The 18,630-nt window shown below is 38.2% G+C and overlaps 1 protein-coding gene across 1 annotated transcript in view; it reads left to right on the plus strand.

Annotated features, from left to right (window-relative positions):
* The window catches only part of WDR27 (WD repeat domain 27), a 68,284-nt gene that overhangs the window by 31,213 nt on the left and 18,441 nt on the right, over positions 1-18,630 (plus strand). Inside the window, 3 exon segments of the mRNA XM_009960892.2 lie at positions 1,422-1,519; positions 1,817-1,938; positions 9,317-9,414. Coding sequence (XP_009959194.2) covers positions 1,422-1,519; positions 1,817-1,938; positions 9,317-9,414 — 318 coding nt within the window.

Here is an 18,630-nt window from a genome sequence, read left to right on the forward strand (position 1 = left end):
GCCTTCTGCTTCACCATCACTGATGAAGTAGCTCTAATGTCTACCTGGAAAAAGCTCAGCAGATCATTGAGAATTTCAAAGAAAGGCAATAGCAAATCACTAACCAATTTTCTTCTGAACTGGTCTGGCTGATAAATATATTGCTTTTATCAAATGATCTCAGTTTTGCAAACTTTGGCATTGTTGGAAAGAAAAAGTAATTAGTCCTACAAGTATGTCCCACATGGAGATTTGTTATGTCATTAGACAGACATGCTAAAATGGAAGTATAATACTTACAGTTACATTGGAATTATTTTACTGCATAGAAGTGTCAGCATTTAGAATATAATATAGATATTTTGGGCCATTGTGGTGTGTTGACCTTTGCTGGCACCTAAAACCCCACCCAGTTGGTCACTCACTCTCCCCCAGTGGGATCCCCTAGTGGGATGAGGGTGTGAATTGGAAGGGCAAAGGTGAGGGAAACTCATGGGATGGGATAAAGACCATTTAATAAGTGGAGAAAAAAGAAAAAAACCCCAATCGATGCAAAAGTAGTGATTGCTCACCTGCTCCCGCCAGCTGACAGATGACCAGCCAGCCTCCGAGCAATGGCTGCTTTCAAAAAACTCCTCCTCACCAGTTTTATTGCTGAGCTTGGCATTATGCTTTGTGGAATATCTCTTTGTATAATTCAGGTGAGTGGTCATGGCTATGTCCCCATCTGGCTTCTTGCACTCTTGCAGCCTACTCACTCTGGGGACACAGTGAGAAACATAGAATATCTTAACACTGTGCAGATGCTATTCAGCAATAGCTAAACTCCTGTTGTGTTACCAACACTGTTTTGGTCACAAACATGAAACACAGCACTGTACAGCTACTATGAAGAAAATTAACTCCACCCCAGCAAGACCCAGTACAGCTCTGTTTATATTCCTTAGGTGACGGCTTCTATGAAAATCACACTTTTCTTGCCCAACATATCCATATCCATGGAGGAATGTTTTCTGTTGACTTTGGTGGATTTAAGATCAGATCCATGTTGTCTGTGCTGATGTATTTCACTAAGCAGAAAGATCTAAGCACATTGAATCACAACACAGTTCCGCGTTGTGAGATATTTTAAATGAGTCTGAAGCCATTGTTTTTTCTCTTCAACATTTTCAATATATATATATATAGGATTATGTTAGTGTTTTGTGTTAATGGAAGACCTGTCTTATGTATATGAATATCGTCTTTCTTTTCACCCAAATGGGTTTTGTTACCAAGTTTTTTGGTAGAGTTCAGCAATGAGTCAAAAGGTCAGTGGCTTCAATACTTAGGAATGGGAGAAAACATTTTGTTTTGCTTTGTGATTCCAATGGGAGTTTACTGGTGGCCACAAATCATAACTTATTTCATTAACACTAGCATTCATTTTATATTTTTTGCAGATACAAACAGAGAAGTGTTTGCAAATTGGTACAGAAATTTCCCATGGCTTCAACAATGGAGATTACCAGCCTTTCAGCAGTAAATGATTTCTATTCTTGTATCCTTTGTATTTTTATTATAGTTCTTTGGACTTAATGACAAGGAAATAACTTTAGTTAAAGCAATTAGCATTTGATTCTTTACTACTCTTTTTCTATTAGAGTAAAAATGCAGGTGTGGGGTTTTTTTTTTGTGGTATTGAACTTCAGCCTTGGACATAAATTTTTTAGGACTGGTGTTGTTCATGGAGCACTAAATAGAACAGAGTCTTGATATTGATTTCTCTATCTTTTTGTCTGTCTATATGCTTTTGTTCCTTTAGTTCAGTTTGACTTTAACACAGAGAACTGTACAGATATCGTAATTACAGCTGGTAGCAACCGAGCATTGGAAATTTTTGACCTTAATGCAGGCTGTAGCACAGCAGTGATACCAGAAGTTCATACTAGATCAGTCCATCAGATCTGCCAAAATAAGGTATATACTTTAATTTTATTTGTAGTACCACTACGACTCCAACAACAAGGAAAATGGAGGCTAAAAATATAATTCATAGTAATCGATGGAGTTTTTTATATGTTGGGAAGGATGGGCAAGGTTGTAAGTCTGCGTGATAAAGGTACCCAGATCTCATTTGTTCTCTAGTGGAAAGCAGGGAGCAGTAAGAATGACTGAACAAGCTTGCTATGAGGGAAGTGTATGTTACCATTTGCCTTACTTGCACCAGATTGGAATACTGCAGATCAGCATTAACTTTTCCTTATGTAACTGCTTTCCTCTAAAGTAGAATCTGAAGTAGTCTGATTTATTCTGAAACTTCAGAAACGGCAACCAAAACGAATAATTGCTCAGTACTGCAATACAACAGATGACTTGAAAACCCTCATCCTTGCTCTTTTCTTCACTTGAAGATTGATTTGGATGTTTGGAGGTCTTATGGTACCATACACTGGAATGCCTACTGTGTTAGGTTTGGTTGAGTATGGTTCTTCATTCCCAATTGGAAAGTACTTGCTTCTGTGGGTTTAAAACAGTTCCTTATTACTACTTTTGTGGTAAATACTTTGTGGATTTTCCTGAGAGATGTGATCTGGTAAAACACTTAAAATCATGCTAACTATTTCATTACTGTTTGTAACACATACAGGCTTAAAGTTCTGGCTTTTCTTTGTGCTTGGTCAGCTTAGTGGCTTCAGGCTATTTAATCAAGAAAAACTTTAAAGCTGTGGGCAAGTGTTTACTTGGGGAAAAAACTTAGAGGTATGTGGTATAGCAAAGAAAATTGACCATTTTTGGGGTAAATTATAGATCAAGGTTTTCTATTTTTTCAGTTATATAAAACTAATACTTTAGATAAGTCAATAGGAAAATTACACATCAACTATTTTGTTACAGTTTTATAGTTTAAAACAGAGTAAATATAACTCAGTGCATTTACATTAAGATAATATGCTAAAATATTTCACAGGCTTATAAAAATACGCAGAATGCTGTGTGTAAATTACATCCTGTTTTGAAGTGTGAAACACATTGGAATCTAAGGTTAGCTAGTGATGAGGGGTGGTGCAGTAGAAGCAAATCTGTGGAGTGAAACAGTTGATGCTGAAGATCCAGTGCCTACCCAACAAAATTTATGAAGGCTTTCCTTTGGACTAGCCCTAGTCTTGTCTTGTGGACTGAGTGCTCATTAGTGATTTTTATATATATATATTCTTGAAGTGCATTTTCTGGTTTAGGTTCATGCAGGTCAGTTCCCATGTTCCAAGACTGCTTTGTGATGCCACCTGGACAGTAGTAAGTGGGGACAATCAGGAGAATTACTCTTTTAATAAATAAAAAAAGAAAATCTATTTAGAAAGTCTTGTAAAACACTAAGGAAGATATGTTCTGATTAAGTGTGGGAGAAACCTGTTAGCAAATTACTAAATACACAGGATGTTCTAGAAACATAGGTGACCAGCACGACATTCTGCTATTTCTGGTTTTGGACAGCAGCAGCTGTAAGCAAGTTATATAATTTGAATGTAATGACTTTTTGATTTTAAATTGTTCTTTTGGTCAGTTCTAGAGATTGGATGCATGAATTGACAATGTGTGAAATTCATCTCAGCCTGCACTATACATGATTAAGTTTATTATATCATTTGGAATATGTTCTCTTCACAGCAAACATTGTCTCGTATATAATAGAACAGTATTCTGAATTTTCCTCCAGAACAGTTTAGCAGGAAATATTGCAAATATATGTATGTATATACATATATATATTCATATAAAAGATTTGGCCACGCTGACTGTTACAAAGTGTATCTCTTAGAAGATGATAGGGTGGGACACACATTTTAATGAGTGTCTGAAATTCCTGTTTCCTTTTAGAATTTTAGTACTTTAAAAGTGAAAATATATTTAGAAGATAAGTATTGCTATGTCTGTATGACTTATTAATCAAGCAAGGACTGGGAATGAAAATGAAATAAACTTGTCATATTACTTGTATGTGCATATAAGCTGCTGCTAAATCAGTGTTTCTGTAAAAATACAGGTTATCTGCATGACGCAACAGAAATTTAGAATGTGCTATAGGGAAATGTTCAGAGGAACAGTCAAACATTTAAATACCAGCTCAATCTAAGAACTGGTTGCCTTACTCTCTTGTCTAATTTTGAAAATATCTCTGTGGTGGCCTGTTAAATAAAAGAAAAGTTTTCTGTCTCTCATGAATCAAGAAACCCTTGCTTTGCTTATCAAAATCTGCAGTAATTGCAATGAAGCCAGAGTAGAAGCCTTTATAGTTACTCCTCTTGAAATCTGCCTAAAATACAGTGGCTAAAATCATTGAGTTCACCCCCACCCACAAATTCACTAATGACCATAAGTGGTCAGAACAATCACTTTACATTTAGTAGAGTATAGCACATCACTTGTTGCCATGGCACTATCAATGTGATGAAGCCTTGATCCAGTAATGGTATGCTGAAGATGGTAAACCACCCTACTGTCATTATTTGCCACAGCTTATCTTTCTTTAGCAGGAATGTTTTGAATCTTCCTGACTGTAATTAGGTTGTAGAATCAAACTGTATCCTTGCCTGAGATATTCAACCTGCAGCCTCTGTACAGTTGTAAGTACAGTTGATGAAAACTTGTCCCTTATCTGAAACTTAAATTATGCCAGGTAAGCTCTGTTCTTGTTAACACTTTGTGAAATATTGCAGATGAATGTAGAGTATGTAATCACACAGTGTAGATACATAGAATAAATACATGGAGTGTTTGCTATTGTAGGCCAGCAAATTACTGCAGTTGTCCTTATTTTCAGATGAGGTGTGAATCTGGTGCTGGTTTTGCCCTTTCTTACTGACTCTTATCCCTCTTTCCTGGACACAAGAACAGTGGCAGCGACCAGATGTGACTTCCAGCTTGCCTTCTATCTTGTCACTCTTCTCCCTTTCTCACTGACAAACCTCTGCGATGACTGTGCTGCCTGAAGCTTCCTGTCAGTTTGTTGGATTTCCAGAATAACCAACCTGTGGCTGAAGCCCGAGCCTCTGATCCTGGGCCACTTGGCCAGTTTACAGCTCCAAAACTAGTTCACCAGTTGAAGCTAGGCTGTATCTCTCTGGCAGGTGCTCTGCCTCTGCAGCTAAGAGCCCTCACTTTTCCACCTCCTACAACCTCTTTACTTTCTCCTCCTTCTCGTACTTAATTCCCTTACTCTAGTAGAATCCTCCCTGCCGCCTCCCACCCCATAGTGTTCAGTCATGCACAACCACGTAGATTACTGTTGTTCCCAGAGCTCCTTTGCCCTGATTATATCTTCCCTTCTCATCTCCTTGAACCTCAGTGTCTTGCAAGGGTCCAGAGGAGACCATTGCAAGGACCGGAAGAAACTAGGTTTGGGGAGGTAATGTCCATGGGGGAGGAGAAGGATGCAGGGAAGTGAAGAGAGCAGCACCAATAAAGCTCAATCCCAGAAGGTTGGGACTTCTGCTTTAGCATGAAGAAATTATAAACATCTTTAAATTAAATGCAGTAGCACAGTTAGAAAGTCTTCCCGTCTTAAACTCAGCTATTAATGCAAAGGATTACTTCAGAAATTAAAAATTCTAAAGTATAATCCTGACAAAAAAAATTATAAAAATTCAATAGAAGCTGGGGAAAAAAGTAGTTGTTATTGTGACTCAGGGCAGAGAGAAATGTAAGAAAAAAATCTTGTCTGTTAAATCTTTAAAGGCAGTGGTTTCCTTATTTGCACAAGGTAAGAAGCTGCCCTATGTTGTTTGATGTGTACAGTGCGGTGAATAATAATGAATACAGTGAAAATATATCTGCACACTAGCATTGCATCAGGATGGAAAGTATCTATTGCTGGACTTAATCTTTCCTTCATTATCTTTATTAACTGTAGGAATAGCCAAATGTCTTAATACTACCTGGTTTGATTTCAAAACCTCAAATTGCAACAGTGGTTAAAAGTAACGTATGTTTATATATATACAGTGTGTATAGTGTATGCCAAAAGATAGATAAATATTTTTGCACTGTACCTTTCCATCTATAGTATTTCAGTGATTTGATTGTGTTTTCTTCAGGTCTTCCCTTATATTCTACAGAACAGTATTTCGTGTTGTGAATTTTTGTTATTTTGCTAACAGCAGGGAAGGGAAATCAGAGCAAGAATGTAGCAAGCATCTTTCAGATGGGAGATAGATATTCTGAAACTTATAAAAAGGCAATTTTAGACTAGATTTATGGGGCTGCAACAAATTTAAAGTATTGGATGAAGGAAAACAGTAGAAGGAAAGGAGGAAGTTGGGCAAAATCATGACAAAAAGCCCCTCACCTAGGGAAGAACTGTCAGATTGGATTGAAATAGAGAAGCAGGGTAAAAATATTCTGGATGGGAATCAGAAGACAATACAGTTGCATAAATATAATTTTATCGTGAAACTGGGCTAAATACATGGTCCTGTGGAGATGTGGTGGTGATACTGCTGCAGGTTCATGTAATAGCTTGCTTTTCAGAGCATTTGCTTAGGAGCTGGGGGAAAGAGGTTCATTGAGCTGCTCAGCCCTGGAAACCTCCCACTTTTCAGTGACAGGCTGGTGTTGAGGGACCCTCCACTTTTTTCCCTGAACCTCTGTGTAGTTTCCAGACCCTGCTCTCAGAACTGCTTATGATATTTTCGCACAGGGTGTTACTAGACCCAAGTGATATCATTAAGCTCTTTCTGAGGCAATGAGCAAATATCGCTCTTCTGGCAAATATCCTAAGCTGAAAACAATGGATTTACATTTCTGTGAGTTGTTTTATTCAACCAGTGATTTCCAACTTGATGATTTTGGTTTGATACATAACATCACCTAATGAAAACTGATTATCAGTGATTACCAAAGTATTAAGTGGTTTTTCATGGTTCCATTGTTTGGCGTACTAACTTTTAAGAAAAGTAGTAAAATGAATTGATTGAAATATCAAAATTATGTTCCTGTCTTAGAGTTTAGGAGCCTCTGAAATACAGAAATAGAAGACAATTTGAGATCAGGCCACAAAGATTCAGAGCTTTAATGTCATCAATATGTTTGTACTGCTGCAAAACATTTTCTTTGAACAGGAATCTATCAGTATTGACCACAAATATTTGGACGGTATTATGTTCTGCTAGCAAACACCATTAGATTACATCCATTTTCAGAGAAACAACAAAGTTTCTAGTTTTCTGCCCCGGCCCTTTTGTTTCAAAATTCATTGGTCCTTTAATTAGGAAATGTACATGATGTGAAGGCTGAAAAACTTAACAGACAACTCATAAGTTTCAGCAAGTTAACTTTTTCCTAGCCATAGTGACAAACCTGTCTGAAGGTAGGTACTTGCCTGGAAGATGTGGAGTGTTTTCTGAGACATCTATTGATTGATGGCTTTAGCATAAGCCACCTGTTCTGTTTGGATGATTATCAATGGTGTTCATATGGAATTAGTGGATGAGATAGGGATTCTGTTGAACCATGTCCTTCTTGGGGACAAATTTTATGTGGAAGTTGCAATTTGGTCTAGAAGGAAGCTGAGAAGGGATTACAGTGGTGGATGAGGAAGATGATGGGGCAAGGGCAAGTGATTTGTCTCTTAGCATGAAAGAATATAGTTTGAAGAGTGTGTTGGAATATGCTGCTTTTTGCACTAGATTCTCATAAATTATAATTATCATATAATAATGGAATATCAAACACAAAAGGGATAAATGAAATTCAGCTTGCATATTATCCCAAGTAGTATATCTTTTTTTTTGTCTTCTACAGCAATATTCGGTTGCAACTGTAGTTTGAAGATACAATGATAGCTTTATATTAGTATATAACTAACAAAATGTCAGGGCAGGGAAGGAAAAAAGGGATTACACTTCGTCTTACCTGTATTACTGTTAGTGTATTCCAAAATAAAGGAGTAGTGCATGAAGTAAATGTGTATGTGTCTGTAGAACTTTTTGTATTGGACTGTGTTCATTGCTGACTGAAGAAAGGGATGGTGAGCAAAAGTTTCAGAAACACAGAGTACTCTGTAACTTTTAATGAATATTATCCTTTGGACAACTACTGTCCTTCTCTTCCACAATTACTAATTTTTTATCCTTATACATGCCTAACGTGGGAATGTGTAGACTTTGTGGAGAAAGCTGTTACACAGTGCATTTTAGTTCATCTAAAATGGTGGTAAGCACATCTAGGCTGTGGTAACCTTTAGATTAGGAAAGAAACTTGCTTAACTCTAAGTGAAAGCTCCTACAGTCTTTTTAATGCCAAGTGCCCCACTTTGTCTTGCCATTTGGGGAATTCTGTTGACTAAATACTAGAGCATTTTCCAGATATACGCCAGTTTTCATAATGAACAGAAGATTCCTGGCAGTCAACACTGATTGCAGGAAATCGCCTTGAGGTTTCTGTGATGTATTCAGCCAAATCAAGAATGCGAATGGTGGGGAAAGGAAAGAAGGAGTTTTAACTGTTTACATTTAGTTCTCTGGAGAACAAAGTTTGTAGCCAGCAAAAAGGCCAGGATTTGCCAATGTGGATATAAGAGGTTTAAAGATAGACTGGATTTAATTATTTAAAGGTATAAAGCCAAAATCAGTCCTGTTATGAATGAATGCAACTGCTACTGAAGTCAATGGAAAGTGTGCCCACTTATGCTAAGGCTAAACATGGCTTATAATTAAATGTTGGACTACACTTTGATCCCTCCCTTTCCTTGCCCTTATTTTGTCCTTTAAACATCCCATAATGTTGTGTACAATCACAAAAGGATCTTCCCCTACCTCCCATAATGGATCCCATACCTTGATAGGTAGTAATCCCCATCAGTCTGTGAGACGACCCAGAAAGCCTTTCGCATTGACTCATCATGGTGGATATCACCCCTGGACCAAAGGGCTCATGGCTGTCCTGGGACAACACTGAGAGGAGTCGAGGCAGTGCTCCATTTCTTTGACTAAGTTGTGGAGGTTCCTCCACATGCTGACTTTCCTCTGTGCTCCTTTGTGTGTGTGCAGACAAGCTTTTTATCACATAACCGAACAAACATTTATTGTTTATTTTTTAAATGGACTAAATTCACTGAAAGGGTGGTCAGTCTCTGGAACAGAATCTCCAGGGAAGTGGTCACGGCACCAAGCCTGTCAGAGTTCAAGGAGTGTTGGACAAAGCTCTTAGTCATCTGGTTTAGTTTTAGGTAGTCCTGCGAGGAGCAGGGAGTTGGACTTTATGATCCTTATGAGTCCCTTCCAACTTGAGATATTCTATGATTCTATAAATATTTAGTGCCATGAGAATAGTTATCTGAAGCTGATTTCATATTTTACAGGGATCATCCTTCAGCACTCAGCAACCTGAAGCTTACAATCTTTTCATGACCACAGCTGCAGGTGATGGCATCAAACTGTGGGATTTAAGAACACTGAGGTAAGGCTGAATTAGGTACTTCAGAATAAAAAGCCATGCTTTATCTGTATTCAAAATTATCATATTTGATGTGATATGACAGTAGAAATTTGGATGTGGAGTCAGATATACAGTCAGGCCTTTAAAAACAGAAAATTAAAGGCTAATTGAATTTACAAATTTTAAGAGACCAAACAAAATGCTGACTTCTCAGTTGTACTTAGTTATGTGGAAGCCATTAAATGGTCAAGATGCATCATCCATGTTTACCTACCTTTGTAGATCTAATTATATATATAAAATAATATATTGAATTGAGTATTAATAGTATTTCCGAAGCAGAATGTCATTACTTCTAAAGAAGGTAAAATTTATGATCCAGCTTCTAAAATACAAATGTAATTCTAACAACATTATTACAAGTCATGTATGTAGTGCCATACGTTTGCATAATACGTTATCATAAACTCAGAATAAGATCCTACACTTTTTCTAAAAACCTTTCAGTCTTGTATTTGGGAAAGCTGTGGGACAAAGGGACAGAGTGTTGGGGAGGGAACATTGCTCAGGACAGGAAATACTTGGAGCGATCTCTGTTGCGCAGGCTAAAAGAGCTATGTTTAAAAGAAAACAGGTTTGGACAGAAGGATGTTTAAGTTTTAAAGAATAGTTTCATATTTGCTTTTTGTGTATGTAAACATATATTTATTGAAAGATGTAATACAGGTTTTCTAGTACTATTTAATGAGCCATTAATTTATTTCCATCTTTCTGTGGTTAGAATACATTAAATCTATAGGGGGCATATATGTTCTTGCCAAAAGCATTGCTGTATTACCTGCACTGAATGTCAGAAAGTAATGAAACTAGAGACTGCTGGAGTTGGAATCTGTTACCTTCTTATGTTTTTCTAATAAGCTGCTCAAACTCTGTTGCGGAAGAGTAATGAAAAAGTAGAAAGTTTTTCACAGATCACTTATCTGTCTCTTTGTTTCTAAATACTAATACAAGTGGGGTAGGTGAATGGTAGAATAGTTAAAGTGTAAAATCTGGGCAATCAATTAAATATGTCCTGGAAAGAGGGGAACAATTTATATATGTCCTTGCTTTATATTTAATTTGGCAAAGTTGATGTATTCTAGTGTCCACTAAGTTCTGTTAGCCAAACTTCAAAAAAGTAGTTCAAGTCCTTAATGAGATGTACTTTAAGGGTGCTTATTAGATATTAAGTATATGTGTGTGTTTGTTACATGTTACACAGTGATCAATGGTAGTAACTGTGTGGAGAAGAAATAGAGAAAATAAATAGTTATTTTTCACTTGCTAGTAACTTTCAGGGAAATAAACCCCAATTTTTAAAAATTAAATTTTCTCTCATTGCTCAGACCAGAGATGGAGTCTTCTGTATTTTAAAATCTATTCTTGAGTTCTCATAAGGAAGAAAGCTGTTCAATTTTTCCTAATGTGTTCACCAGGTGTTTTTCACATAAATAAATTTGAAGTGGCTGAGTTTGGAAAGCTCCAGCTGAACTTGGAACAAGTCTCCACTGAAGTGTTAGGTCTACTCTACATTTAGACAGATTGAAAACTTTTGCTTTTTTTTTTTTTTTTTTTGTTCATAGGTCTTGTCCAATCAAATCTAGTCCATCCCTTGCACTGTTGGGTGCTTACAGGAGAGATCAGTTCCTAAACAATCTTATGGTGGGCCAGTACCTGTAATCTCTTAAAGCTGTTGATTTGTAAAGTTGGTGCATCAGCCATTACTGTGTTTTGCATGGTCTCTCTGGAATGACCTCTCTGTTTCTGCTTTGGGTTTCCCAGAATAGGGTTTGTTTAGTGAAATCTTTGTCGAGTGATATAGCAAAGGTAAGTCCACCTTCTCATTTATACTATTTGCAGTGTTGTGGATAGTAACACTAACTGCAAGTTCTCAACTTTTATTTCTTGATTTTATTCTAAATATTTGCCCTAGACATCCACAGTGAAAACTGTTTTGCTTTTTTTTCTAGTCTGCTTGTTGCCCTTAATGAGTTCTGTCCATTGTTACTTTATTTAATAATACTGTAAATTAGGAAATTCTGATTAAATAGAGAAAAAACTCTCCAGCATGGTGCTCTTGAAAGCTGCAGTTGAAAGCATGGGAAATAATTTTCAGAGGAACTCTGCATAATTTCCCTGGGACTCTTAGTCATTTCTTTATTTAGTTTCTTTGATGATGATTCCTTTTTTTATTATTCTGATGTGTACTCCTTTTCTCATAATTTATTGAGGAATCATAGCAGGATGCTCAGGGGTTTTTTTGATTTTTGCTTAGAGTAAATCTTCAGATATGTTAACCTGGCCTGCAGCTTTTTTTGCAGTTTTGAATATAGTGATTTTTTTTGTTCTGATCCGCAAGAATTTTTCCATCCAGTCTGTATTATCAAACTACATTTTTGCCCAGTGAAAATTCATTTAACTTTTCTTTTGTTCTTGAAATTGATGAGAGTATTTTGCAACTTCCATTTTCATCGTTCTTACGGGATAAAGCTGTGACTCTGTCTGTCTCTTTCACTATTGATGATCTGGAGGCAACCCAGGATTTCTTCAGAAAGTGCCAGAAAGTCTTATGGATTCCTCTGAAGATGGTACAAGAAAAGGCATTTTAACTTTCTGATGTTGTCAGCCAACCTCACACAGCCAGGTCATCTTGCCAGTAAATGAGGGAATCTTTAGATTTACTCAGACTTGCTTCATTTGCTTTGAAATGCACAGATTTGTGAAATTTCATCTGAAGATTTTGAGTATTTTTATACTTCTCCTGCATGCTCCTTATTTATAACTGTAGCTAAGAAAAGCTCCAGACAATCTACAAAACAGACTTATCAATAAAGAACCAAGGAGAACAGATCTTTTTGGAACAACCAACTCTGGCTACTCTTCTTCCAGGTTAGGATAATGAACTATGAGGCTTTATGAATACATGCATTAGGGTAAGATAATGACCTTTGGCCAACTTCCAAGACATTGTGAAGAGGCATTTATCTTGTCTAAAGGTATGGCTACTTGGAGAAAAAGTGAAAGTACTTTCTCTTGGGTCCAAGGTGGAAGAAGGGAACACAGGAGTTAGATTGAGGTGCAGTGGGAATCTGAATAAGAACATTACAGTTACCAGCTTCAGGATTACCAAGAAAGAATCAGACAAATATTTAATGATCAGGACGTACAAAAGGTTGATGCATGCTTACATTTTTTGAAGGAGTTTAAGTGGTTTTTTATGATGAAACCTTGTAGACTTTTAATTGTCCGTAAGACACAAGAAACTTTACCATCCTACCTCTTTCTGCTATCTCTCTATTGAATGCATTTTAGAGACATCACAGCTCCTTCTGAAGTCAGGAATCTAGCAATGATTCACGGGGATCTGTACCTGTTGTCTCCACCGCTTAATTTTAATCTTTCAGGAAAGTCTGGATTGGAATGATACAAGTTGGTGAGTCCTACAGATTGCCCAGGCTAGATATATCAGAAAATTCCAATACACTAAGCTTTCTTATCTGCCAGTCCTGCCTGTTTTTAGTAAGTATGTTCATGAACATGTAGGGCAGTGAGAAACAGGTCTATTTTGGCATCCCAGTGCTGTAAAACCAATGCATAGAAAGACTGTAGAAACTTAGGAATTAAGGAAAATTCCATTCCTTTACACAGTAAACCCATAAAACCCCAAAATGGCAGCTGCCAATTTCACAAGACAACTTTTAATTCTGTTTTACCAGTCTGGATCCTTTCAATTTCTCATTTCCTCTCACTTGTAGATTAGATAATTTTGTGCAGTAAAACATCCAGGAGAAAAGAACTCCCTTTCTTTCATTCTGTTAGGAGGAAACTATCAATTCAAAGTGTTGCCCTCTTTGCTTTAGAATATTGACTATTGCATTTAGAATATTGACTAAACAGTTCTCTGGCTCACATTCACTGGCAAAGTTGTATGAATACCCACATCTTCATGACTGACTGATATGGAGAAAAAGCAGCTGTCAAGATTTCTGCAGCAGTTTGCTGTTTCCCTTGCATGATTCATTCCAAAGAGTTACTTTCCTAAGAGAGGTTCTAGAATGTGAAGTAGTGTAAACTTTTCTTGCCCAAGGTGGATTTCAGATCTTCTGCAAAGCTTTTAGGCACTGATATAGACCTTTCTTGCTCATCAGTAAAATATGGCTAAAGTCATGGTGCAGTAAAGCTTCATCCTTCTTTGTGACACTAATTGTGTGGCCTGGCTTGGTCTCAGATTTTCAGATGTATCTCTACTCAAGTTACAGACTGCACTGTGAAGGCCCTTGGTGCACCACAGGGCTTTAACTGCCCTGACCAACCTTAGACCTCCAACCATCCACTCTCCGCTCCTTGCTTCAGGCAGTCCATTTAAGCTCAGGCCTGGATATTTAGTCCTTGCCTGAATTATGTTGTTGGTGTACTTGTCTCAAGTCCTGTCTTCGGCCTGGTTTTCCTCATGGACTTTGACCTACCTTGTAGATAGCTTGCTTTGAGTTCTGTCTCCAGTGGACCCATGTTGCAGTCTTGCCTCCAGCTCTGTATCTGGCTCCATTGCTGGCTGCTCCTGACTGGACCCCTGGGATGAGCCAGAAATGTGCCCATGTGACAAAGAATAGTGATGTCCTGGGCTGCATCAGGAGGAATGTTGCCAGCAGGCTGAGGGAGGTGATGTTTCCGCTCTGTTTAGCATTGGTGAAGCCATGCTTGCTCTATGTGAGCAGGAAGGTTGGATAAGATGACCTCCAGAGCTTCCTACCAACCTCAACCATGATATGACTGTGATTCTATGAAATTAGCATTTGGTTTTCTTTACTTGCCACAGAAATATAAAGATGGGAAACTTACTGGGGGAACAGATGTAACATTGAATAAGAGAGAAGGATGGACAAGAACAGCTGAAATTGGAAATTAATTTAGAAGGAAGGGACAGTTGTGCTATGCTGTCAGATGTGCTCATTATCTACCCAGAGCTGGGGAGAGTAGGGAAACGTTATTACTGCCCAATTTAGAGGTCTAGGCTGCTACTATGGTAGGTGTGGGGATGTAGATGTGACAGCTGCTAGATTACTGTTGCTGGTAATGAGATTGACAGAGGCACAGTCTTGGGAGGAACTCCCAAACAGCACTACACTAACACCATTGGTGGCAGGAGCAGCCTACCTCTGGCTCTCACTGAACAGTTAAGGAACAGAAATTCAGCTGCTCTAACTCTGTTATTGCTGAAAAAGCCATTCCTCATCTCTCTTTGGAGAAAAAAAAAAAAGGCAGTGGGTGCTCATTGGACACAGTGAAGATATTTGAAGAATATTGGACTATTGGACATGCTGAATTTCTGCGGAATAGTCAGATGTACGATAGTGCTTTGATGCACGATCCCAGGGAAAATCAGTTTCATCCTCTTTCAGGCTCTGAAAAGATTTGCTGATTGTATACAGGTAGTTTTAGACATTAAGGTAAAATCGCCAACTAGTATTATGATTCTGTGCAACTAGATCATAAGCTCCCTGGCGACATATTTTAGTAGAATTCCTGCAGCCACATGGAAATTCTCATACGTTTTCTAACAATTACACTTTAAGAGCTTTAGGGTCGGGCATGCATTTTGAGTGAATGGCCCTTCAATTTTCAGACACTTTTCAGTTTGCATCTCCACTGTGAACTAACTGCTTGACGTCATCCTGAGCAAGATACACACACTCAGAATTTGATTGCGTCTTTGTCTTCTGAATGTAAGGATTCCATGATTTACCATCTTTTTTTCCCTGGAGCTTTGAGTCTTCTTGTCCGGATTCTGAGGGGAAAAAGGGATAAAGCAGTGGCTGGAGTGCCTCCAAGTTTGGGACTGGACATGCATGAGAGTATACAGGATGGGGAACATGCTGTCCCTGCTGGATGCTCTTGGTGAAAACATGCTGAGCTCCTATGTGAAGGGTTAAGTGTGTGTTTAAAATAAAATCCATGTGTACAGAACATCTAAGGTAGCTACTATTACTGCGAAGTTATATTTGGATTTTGTAGAGCGTCAATGGATCTGCTGGTACTGAAGGATCTCTGAAAAAATACCAGAGCACTGGGACAAAGTAATAGAATACAAGGAAAAGTGGTTAAAAAAAAAAAAAATTTGGTTTGCAGTCAAGATTTTTTTTTTAATGCAGGAAGTAGAATGAAGTAGACTTATTTGTGAAAGTATTCCCTGATTTATAAAGGCATGCGCCATTCTGGTATTGTACTCTTACAATGACAGAAAACACATTGTATTTTTTTCTAAAATTCTTCAAGTTGTTTGTGACATAAAAAGATACATATTCTGGAATGTAGACTAAAAGATGTACAATGGCGAACGTAGGGAAAACTTGGCTGTGTGCTGTCCCATGCAATTACCAGATGTTTGTCATGGTAACCCCTGAAAAGCTCTGACCAGAAAAGCATTCTTAGGAGGCTGGACAGCATGCCAGCTGGCCACGTAAAGCTTGCAATATCTAAAATAGGTTTGATCGCCACCTGTTGCTACTTAAGGAAAAAAAAAAAAAAGCCTGAAATAAGAGAACTCCTAGAATAAGCTAAAATTATACACAGAATATCTATCTGTTTATTCTAGGATTTTTTGGTTCATCTTTTTCATTGCTGTGATACCTGGAGATTTCTGGAGTTGATAGATTGAGTAACAAAGTTTCTACTGGATTCTGTGGAAAGTTTAACTGGAATCAATTTTTTTTAATGTCTTTTTAGAGCAGGAGTTTGAGGGGTTGAGGAAGTAGCTATACTTGTAATAAAACATACGTCCTGATTATAATGGAAAAGTTGAATAGCAAAACAATGAAGAAAACAGAATCCAGGATGTTAGTTGTTACTGTGACTACAAGCACAACCAAAAGTGTCACTGTCCTATGACTCAAACATTGCTTTATATTGCTGTAGTATAACACAAAAGATCACTGAAAGCCTTGGAATCCTGTTAGTTCTTATGCATCCTTATAGGTGGAGTAGTTAAGTTATTGGTCACAGATGCAGAGGAGTCAAATTCTTTTGAAAAGAGGTTGTTTGCAGTGAAGAGGAAACACCTCATTGAGGAAGTTAGCTTTTACAGACCTTCAGAACAAGGTCTTAAACACTAAGAACTAGTCCTGATGGCCAGTGCTCTACTTGAAGAAGAGTGGTGATCCTGAAAGCGTATTCAGGAGAGACAAAGAGTATATGGATTTGATTTTTCTCATCAGGAAATTTCTTTTGTGTGTTGCCCTTGTATCTTAGAAGTATAAGATGAAAAAGAAAACTTTCCCCTCAAACATTTCTATGAATATTGTCCATATATGACAATGAGAAATGTTACCGAGAAGGACTATTTTTTGGGGGACTCAAATTCAGAAACAGTGCAACCAGGATTCTGGTGGAGAGAAGAAAAAATATGTTTGAGGCCAAGTTATGGGAGAGATCCACTCCACAAAATTAATAACGTTTGGTAGGAGCATAACGGCAGAGAAAATCTTGCCATGCCACTTTGACCATGAAGGGGAACAGCAGACAGATGAAACACATCATGCTTCACTTTTATTTCTGTCTAAGTTATTGTCTGCATTTAGCCCATATCCAGGGCTAAACCCTAACAGTTGCTCTGTCACCTGATGGCCCCTCACCAACTAGGAAGGGGAATCAGGAAAAGGAGGGAAGACCTGTGGGTTGGAGTAAAAACAGATTTGATGAAACAGCACCAATACCAACAAAGGTATACAAAGTTTTACTCAGCCAAATGAGTACACAGAAATCACTATTAACCCGAGAGCAGCCCTCAGGAGCACAGAGAAACCTCAGCCAGAACACCACAGCAGCTCCCTTTCCTCAGCAGACCTTCCCCCTTTATAGTGACCACGACACTATGGGATGGGCTACACCTGTAGCTCACTCAGGTCAGCTGCCCTGGCTGGCTTGAAACTGCTAACTGCCTGCCTAACATGGCTGGCCTGTGGTTCTATCCCAGCCAAACCAGGGCAGATATTTGAAAGGAAGACTTGCCCAAAGTTACAATAATGTCTTTGCTGCTTAATCACAGAATCACATAATGATTGCAGTTGGAAGGCACCTTTTGAGGTCATCTTGTCTAACTCCCCTGCTCAAGCAGAGTCACCTACAGCTGGTTGTCCATCACCATGTCCAGATGACTTTTGAATATCTCCAAGGAGGGAGATTCTACAACCTGTCTAGGCAACCTGTGCTAGTGCTCAGTCACCCTCACTGTAAAAAAGTGTTTCCTGGTGTTCAGAGAAAGCATCATGTATTTCAGTTTTTGCCCATTGCCTCTTGTCCTTTTATTGGGCACCACTGAAAAGAGCCTAGCTTTGTCATCTTTAAAGCCTGCCTTTTGCTCACTGATGGCTAATGTCATTGTAAGGACACTCTCAATTATCTTCAAAAGATCATGGTGATCAGGAGAGGTGTCTGAGGACTGAAGGAAAGTAAATGTCACTTCTGTGTTCAAAAAGGGCAAAAAGAAGATCCCAGGGAACTACAGACTGGTCAGCCTCACCTTGATCCCTGGGAAGGTGATGGAACAACTAATTCTGGAAACCATTTCCAGTGGTTGAGCACTAGCCCAGGTTGCCCAGTGAGGTTGTGGAGTTTCGTACCTTAGGGATATTCAAAACCTGTCTGGACACAGTCCTTGGCAATCAACTCTAGCTGAGCAGGGAAGCTGGACAAGATGACCCCAGAGTTGCCTTCCAACCTCAATCATCATATGATTCTGTGAAAGCTGTGGTATGGGAAGTGTGCGATACCCTTTATGTTTTCTTTTAAGTTACCTTCCAAAAAGTAAAGTTCTTTGAATGTATAAATCAAATATGTATTCTGTCCTTCATTGCCTAACTTTTGGAGTCATGTATGCTGCATTTGGGAGGAGACTGAGGTAGCTAGTATCCTTCTTTTCTGTCGGTAGGAAGCTTGAATAGAGGCAGGTTATTCAATGGTCCAAATGTGTCCATCAATTATTAAAAGTCTTTAAATATTCATGCAAGAGCTATGTGCAAACTGAAGTGGAAGAATATTTTTACATCTTAGACACAGTAATTGACTGTCTTTGTAAGTTACTTCTCCTTGAACTGTAGTGTTCTCTTAAATTGGTTATTTACAACAATTTTAGTGTAAAACTAACGTGAGGTCAAAGATCTGTTTACTGTATACTCTAAATGGCCGTTGATATCAGTAGTTTTG

Source organism: Leptosomus discolor, chromosome 2 (genome assembly GCF_034619465.1).
Source record: "Leptosomus discolor isolate bLepDis1 chromosome 2, bLepDis1.hap2, whole genome shotgun sequence".
In the NCBI taxonomy this organism is placed as follows: domain Eukaryota; kingdom Metazoa; phylum Chordata; class Aves; order Leptosomiformes; family Leptosomidae; genus Leptosomus; species Leptosomus discolor.